The sequence below is a fragment of the Diachasma alloeum genome, unplaced genomic scaffold (genome assembly GCF_001412515.2).
Source record: "Diachasma alloeum isolate Michigan unplaced genomic scaffold, Dall2.0 Dall_scaffold_00210, whole genome shotgun sequence".
Classification (NCBI taxonomy): Eukaryota; Metazoa; Arthropoda; class Insecta; order Hymenoptera; family Braconidae; genus Diachasma; species Diachasma alloeum.
This window is the reverse complement of record NW_021680375.1, coordinates 1,093,864-1,101,553: the sequence shown is the minus strand read 5'-3', so window position 1 is coordinate 1,101,553 and position 7,690 is coordinate 1,093,864. Positions and strand designations below refer to the sequence as shown.

The window sequence follows — 7,690 nt, the reverse complement described above, 5'->3', positions numbered from 1 at the left end:
GGGGGGGCGTTGGGTACCTGACGGATAGTTGCGGCGGAATAATATTTATTAGTGCGCTTGAGGGTGCGAAGGAAGGGGCGGACGTGATGACACGTGAGAAATTCTCACCGTGACATAATTTCGTTTTCTGAGGCTAGTAAATATCGATGGAAAAAAATTCTAGAGCCAGTATTGGCATTTCTTTCACCTTGGACTTCATATGAGAGTAGGTAGATTATTAATTCATTGTGGGGTATTTTATGTTGTTAGGGGTGATGGAAAATTCGATGTTAAGGATGTTCGAGAATAGTTTGGCTATTTTTTACGCAGTGATATGATTTTCTACTTTTGTAGTCGAACATCAGCTTTTATTTGAGCCTAAGTTTCCGGGCATTTTACAATGATTTTATTATTTAAACTTTGGAGGTCTAAATTTGAGTCTCGACATTGAGCCGTTGGAAAACATTTTAAAAATCTAAAAAAAATTGGAAAGTCAACTTTTGGCGGAAAATTGATAAGATAATTTTTAAATCTAAATTTTTGAAGAATACGAGCATTTTCTATAGGTACTTTATAAACAATCAATTTTCTACCGTAAAAATCAATTGTTCAGAATCGTAACAAATTTATTTATATTCAGAATTTTACCAGAAATCGATGTCATGGCTAAAAAAATTAGATTTTCAAAAGTTAAAACAATTTCAATTATTTATTTATAAACAATGAATGTTTAAAAAATGATAGTTCTGTGCAAAATGTAATTTGAATGATGCTGAATATTCAGGATTTTTTTAAATTTTTCTCACGCCATTTAATTAACAAATTTGCCGTATGAAAATGGTTGAATTCATAGTGTGTTGGGTATCCTTAAGGATATGTGAATACTTTGGCTATTTTTTCTCCAGTGAAATGCTTTTCCACTTTTATAGTCGAACATCAGAGCTTTCATTTGAGCCTCATTTGACCCTCAATTTCCGGACATTTTACCATGTTTTGATTATTTAAAATTGCAGGTCTGAATTTGAATCGCGACATTGAACGGTTAGAAAACCTTTTAAGGATGTAAAAAAATTAGAGTTTACTTATGAAGAAAGATTGATGAAATTAAACTTTTGAAAACCTCATTTTTTTAGGCAGGAAATTTCTAGTAAATTTGTACTAATTTTTTCTAGGCAGGATTTCTAGCAAAACCAAACGGCTTCGATTATGTGTCGAAAAAATATGTAATATATAGGTATACAGGCAATTTTACTTCATACTTTCTATAATCAAAGTCAATCAACGCCATTTTGTGTTGTTTTGACCAAATTTACAGACTTTCGAATAGAAAAAATTGAAAATAAAATAGATTCAGGAGGACTCCCAATTTGATATGAGGGCTCAAAATACTTGTTCTGATTATAAGAATTACTGAAAAAAATGACGCAAATCAAAAGTGACATAATTTGCAAAATTCAACTTTTTCAACTTTTTTTTCTCGAAAATTTGTTATTATGAGTATCTAAAGATCGAAATTTTTTTTTACAGAGAATACTCTTATAGGCAGTAAAAAATGAACAATTTTGACGTTTAAGAAATCAAAATTAGATGGATAGAACTCGAGTTATTGGAAAAAAACGGACAAACGAGAAAAAAAATTATATCTCCAAACTATAAAATATTTTAAAAAGAGATAATTGCACATGAATAGGTACTTATCCAAATACAAAATGACTGAAACCAAGAGTATAAGCGTATAAAAACAAGAATGATAAGAGAAAGCTGTTATGTTCAATATGATTGAGAAGATAAATATAAGTCTCAATATGATAAAACGAACGAGTAGATTGTTAAAACTAAGTTTAGTTGTAAGTACTGTGTTACCGGTGGGAATGTAAAAGGCCACGCAAGGCTATACATTTTATGTAATGAAAAATCTAATCTACAATCCTTCCCCTTCGTGACGACCCTGCTCTGAGCTCAATTGATAAATTTAATCCTAAGTTATGAACATCGTAAAAAATTCAATACCCAACTCAAGATTTCAATCCTATTTTGCCCCAGCCTCTCCTACACTGAGAGAAAAACGACAAAGTTCTCAAACAAATCTTACTTGTGCCAAGAAAATAGTTTTTTGAAAATTATCAAAAAAGGATTTTTTTGTGCCAAACATGCAGAGAGTGCGCCGGAATGAAAAATATTTGACGCTTAAATTGATTTAGTAGTTGAAAAAAAATTGCATTCTCTGTATACACAAGAAATATTATTTCTAGCACAACTCCTTCGTTATTCGATACTCCCATACGTATTTTGCTCCCGAAAAATCTTTGTTTTATGCGAAACAAGGGATAGTAGTTTTTCGTTTCGGCTGTCTAATAATAACAGACAACAAATCAGTAGCGAAGCGGTAAAACGGTTTAAGTCGATTTTAGCTTTTGGTCAGTGTGACGTGAGAGGTTTTCTACCTCCCTTAATTAAGTCACCAGTCGATTTAAAAACTATTGCTCAACTAGCTACGGTCAGAGCTCACGCAGATTTCTCTCAAGATCTAACGTGACGCGACTAGTATAGGATTTGATTAGGTATTCTTCGTATAAAACAATCGAGCACCACTGTTACATTAATAATTGACATTATATTGAATAGATAGGTAAAGTATAAAATCAACTGTTAAATATGTTCGGTTTCGACGCGGATCTACTATAGATTTTTGGCTAGGAGAGGACGTCCGTCCATCTTCAACTCCTGCCGTACTCTGCCCTATTCCAGAGCTTCAAAGTCGTTGCTGGCCGAAAATGCTAAATAAGTGTTCTCACGGTTTTTCTAACTAACACGGCCATATGTCCATCACTGACAATGGCTAAGACAATCAAACAGCTCCATTCTGAGAAGCTGGACTCAGGTGTCACCGTGAGACTGCTTATTGAGCATTTGGGACTTTTTCTATCTAGAAAATATTAATTGAATAAAATCGACGTGTGAATATCTCCACACGTCACAGTCAGTTTTCAATAAATATCTCGGAATGTAAGGCAAATAGTAAAATTTTCGTTATAACCTTGTTTGTAGAGCGAATTGAGATCTATGAAAAAGCTCACCATGAAAATTTCGCTATCTCCCTTAGATTCGGAGATATTCCTCAAAAAATCAGTAAAGAGCTAAGTCGACTTGAACCGTTTTACCGCTTCGTTACTGAAATGAACCCTTAAAGGAGACAATAATAATGATATGATAGCAATCTTGTAATTTGGGGATAAAATATTTGTTGATAAATTTTCCTCTGTATGAGATATTTTCATCCTGAAAAGGCACCGTCTGGTGTGAGTTATCCGCCTCTTGAGTCAAATATTTCGTTGCTGTCGGAAGCAGAACAATTATTCATGTTTGAGACTCTCAAATTCGAACCAAACAAATTCTTTTCGATCAATTCATTTTGGCAATTTTCAACTAGCGATTTTGTTGGCCCAAACAAGACTTCTTGTGTATATCGTGTAATTAAAACATGGGGATGGCAATTTCTGTAGCCGACGTCTCAATGCAGCGCATCACATATGTCAAACAATGAAGGAACTCCATTGTAATTGGTCCTTTCATTGAGAAAATTCTCTGTCAGTGGTGAAGAATGCAATGTCAGGGATAATTACGCAATCAACTTGAATGTAAATTTTTGACGGAACATTTTATTTGTTGAATAAAGTGGAGAAATTCCACTGCGAGATTTATGAGTTTCCTAACCTCTACCTGTTCCAAACTGATTGAACGCCTTTCGAAATTGTCTCTAGTGATTGAGACTGATTAGATTGATGGAAATATTGCAACAAACTCACCTCGGAATCCTTCCGAATGTCATCCATATCCCCTTGGTCCTTCGACACCATTCTCACTTCTTATTATTCTCACTCGACAACAATAGAGCCTGTCACATGGATCACAGATGAGGCGTGAGGTTAGAAGAGTCGGATGCCGAGGCGCGAGATATGAAACAGGTCTGACTGTCACAATTTTGTTCTCCTTCACCTACATATGGAGGGATTCGCATAAAAACCAATCGATCTTGATTTTTACATAGGGGAGGGCGGGGTAATATGGATACCTGGGGTAAAACAGATACTCAAAGAATTTAGAAAAAAAAATTTGTTTATTGGAGGGTGGGGTAAAATGGACACTTGAGACTTTTTAAAAATAATTTATAACTCAGAAACAAATTTATGAATTGAGCTCAGTTCAGGCTCGTCACAAAGGGAAAGAATTGTTCTTTGTACTGAAAAAAAAAGATTAAATTTCATCAACATTTTATGATTATGATATTGGCACCCTTAAACCCATGTTAAATTATTTTTTCGATCTTCTTTAGCGTCGTCACTCTTTACGCTATCAAGTCCATTCCGGGCTCTTAATGTTCAGAATCAGATCAAGATTATGGGAATATACATAACTCCAATAGTGCCAAAGTGGTCCCTTTTCATGCGGACGTCCACATATGGCTGGCCGTCCTACAAATTGAATTTTGCCGGAAGGATAGATCCCTGCATTTTCCATTTCCAGTCCATCTCACTCAACACAGGAATCCCCATTATCAGCAGGGAAACAGTCAATTTCGATGATTGATCTCACCTGGCGCAAGCTCTTCGCGGTTACCAAAAAACCACGACTTTACGTCATTTATTGACAGTACTCCCCCTAAATTCTCCCTCAGAAAGAATCAACGACCATAAATCAACAATAATCACAAACAATCGCCTGAGAATTCGAATGAAAGCCACGAAAATCACAAAGGAAAATCAAGGGGAACATAACGTAACCTCTTATCACTGGATTTGAATCATAGGAACAAACAATTCGAGGTCAGTAGAGAATTTTTACGATTTTTCTGTCATTGTAGTAGCGTACAGCTGAAACTGGATAAATCCACTCAACTTCGATTTCTCATTCTCTCAGATATCTCCTAATCTAATGGAGATAGAATAATTTTTGTAAAGAGCTTTTTTGTAGGGAATTTTATCTTCTTCATAAAAGGTCTTGTGACATTTTTTTCTAAACCCACTCAGTACAGAGATATCTCCGGAAGAAACTTCGAGAAAAACACTATTTTGATCAAATTCACGAACTTTTTCTTTTTATTTCATTTTTAGTTGAGGGTCAAGTGGTCTTAAGGGTCTAACTGATTGGAGCAGTAACTAGAAAGGGTCATTTGACCCTTAAGAGAGTTTAACCCTCAACTAAAAACAAAACAAGTGGGAAATTGCTCTTGTATTGCATATAGTAGTTTTTTTAATAATAAATTAGAAATATGCACATCGTTTCCTTCTCTCAAGCATAATTCATTGTTTATTTCATTTTATTAAATTGAATAAGATTTCTCTTCAACTAATTTCGTCAGATTTTCAAGTTAGTTGAATGTTATCATCATCGTCTTTTTTACGGTTCTGTCTCTCCCCTCAGCCCTTCGATAAAATGTTAATAGAAAAATTTTATTTACACATACTTGGATGAATTGTCTCGTTTCAGCATTTCCCTATTGATTCATGTCAAATTTTTTCCACTCCATGACCTAAAAAAATCTGTAATTTAGTAGCGAAGTGGTAAAATGGTTTAAGTCGACTTATCTCTCAGTTGAGTTCTTGAGGAATATTTCCGAATCTAAGGGAGATAGCGAAATTTTCGCCACTACATTTGTTGTAGCACTCAATCGGTTCTACAAGAAAGTTCATAACAAAAATTTTGCTATCTCCCTTAGATTCCGAGATATCATTGAAAATTAGTCAATAGTCAAAATTGACTTGTACCGTTTTACCACTTCGCTACTGAATTGTCTTAATGATCATCACATGTGGAGTCATTTGTCTTCTTTCAGGACAAGTGATAACTGAATTAGGAAATGAATAGCCTAGGTGGAGCATGCAATGACATTAAGCGAGAGTACGACGCGTGTTTTCAAACTTGGTTCACTGAAAATTTCCTCAAAGGAGATACAAATGACTCCATGTGCGCTCCTCTCTTCAAAGTTTATCAACAATGTGTGAAGGTAATTTTCATTCTTTTGTTTACGTAATGATGATTAATTGCAGGGAGGAATGGAGCCGTGCCAGGAGCTGAAGAAGACCTATGATGAGTGCTTCAATAATTGGTTTACCGAGAGGTTTATGAAAGGGGACACTGATGATTCCATCTGTGCACCTCTTCTCAAGGTTTATAAAGAGTGTGTGGAGGCACGTGTCAATGCACCATAATTATATTTCTTCGAGGGGTCGTTGATTGAGGATAATTGCGATTTATCTGTTTACAATTTGTCTGCACACCTTCTATTGGATATTCTATAAATAATAGAATGAAAACTGCACGGATTACTATCATTATCAATAATAACACTTATATCTAATCATGTGATGAAGTTTTTCTTCGAAAAATCAACATTACGGCGAGAAAAAATGAAATATTCGGGAGGTACAGTGCTGGGTGGTGTGGCACTGCAATTTGCTAAGCATCAGTGACAAAGTATCGTGGAGAAAAAAAAGAAGTTCTCTTCCGAAAGAGTCAGATGTGGGAAATAGCACAATATTTTCAGGAGGAGAATCACATCCCGAAGATTAAGAATCTATTTGGCCTTGTATTTCTTCACATTCAGTAAAACAAAATTCACGTGTTTGTATAAACTGGATGAAAATTCTATATTCCTCCAGAGCGTCCATCTATTGGCCCTAGCGTCCAGTTATTGGGGTTTTGGACGATATTCCACTTTTCCCTCATTTAATTATTCTTCCCTTCATTTTTTCCACTTCAAATTATTGTTTTTCCCTAATTCATATATTCTTTCAGGCCTAGAACTCATTTTTTATTCATTTAGCTACTTCATCGACTTTAAATCCTTTAATGAAGTTCAACATTTCCTTAATCGACCAGCTGTTGGCCTGTTTACTCTATCGTAATTTTTTTAAATCCTAATTCCCCTGATTTTTACGTTCTATAACAACAAATGCCCTTTGAAATGGTATATGAATAGTTTCATTCACTTGACCAATTGTTATAGAAAAATCCAAATTAAGTAGAACTTACAATATACATAATGAAATTAAATGTTTGAATGAAAACTCCCATATGTTAATGAAAATTAGCTTTAATCGAGTAATTCTGGGGTCAATTTCAAGGTAATTTGATATATTTTCACCTGAGCATGAGATATCCCCACAGATTTGAACAGAAACCGAAGAAACCGCTTCATTAGCAATTTGCTTCTGAATGGAATTTCTATGACGATTTTCTTTAAATTGAATTTGACGACACAAAAAATGAGAAATTTCGGATTCAACGAATACAAAGCTTCCATTTGGAAGCAAAAAAAACAACGGAAGCTGTAAATTTTAGCGCAATGATTCGATAATAATTAATAGAAATTAAGAAAATTCAGGTCAATTTCCTAATTTCTTCGTCTTCAATTAATTGGAAGTTCAAATAAATTCCTGCTTCTCGAAAATTGTTAATTCCATTGAATTTTCAGTGTGAATTATCTTGTAATTTTTTCCCCTTTAAATCGAAGCTAATGTCGCTTTCATTCAGAAATTTCACAATAATTCACTAGCCTTTTTTCAATCTAAACTACATTTTCTATTCTGAAACGTTAGAAATCAGTAAAAAATTGAAGAAAATTTGAATGTTTTCAATCATTGAAGTTATTTTAAATTTTAGTTTGATAATTTTCATTTGGGCATGAAAACTAGAAAGTTTGGTAGACGCA

The 7,690-nt window shown here is 34.3% G+C and overlaps 1 protein-coding gene across 1 annotated transcript in view; it reads right to left on the bottom strand.

Annotated features, from left to right (window-relative positions):
• The window catches only part of LOC107036676 (tRNA-dihydrouridine(16/17) synthase [NAD(P)(+)]-like), a 27,813-nt gene extending 23,925 nt beyond the window's left edge, over positions 1 to 3,888 (bottom strand). The window contains exon 1 of the mRNA XM_015254790.1: positions 3,786 to 3,888. Within this exon, the coding sequence (XP_015110276.1) occupies positions 3,786 to 3,836 (51 nt within the window). The 5' untranslated portion in view covers positions 3,837 to 3,888. The remainder of the gene's footprint in view (positions 1 to 3,785) is intronic.
• Between the last annotated feature and the right edge of the window lie 3,802 nt (positions 3,889 to 7,690).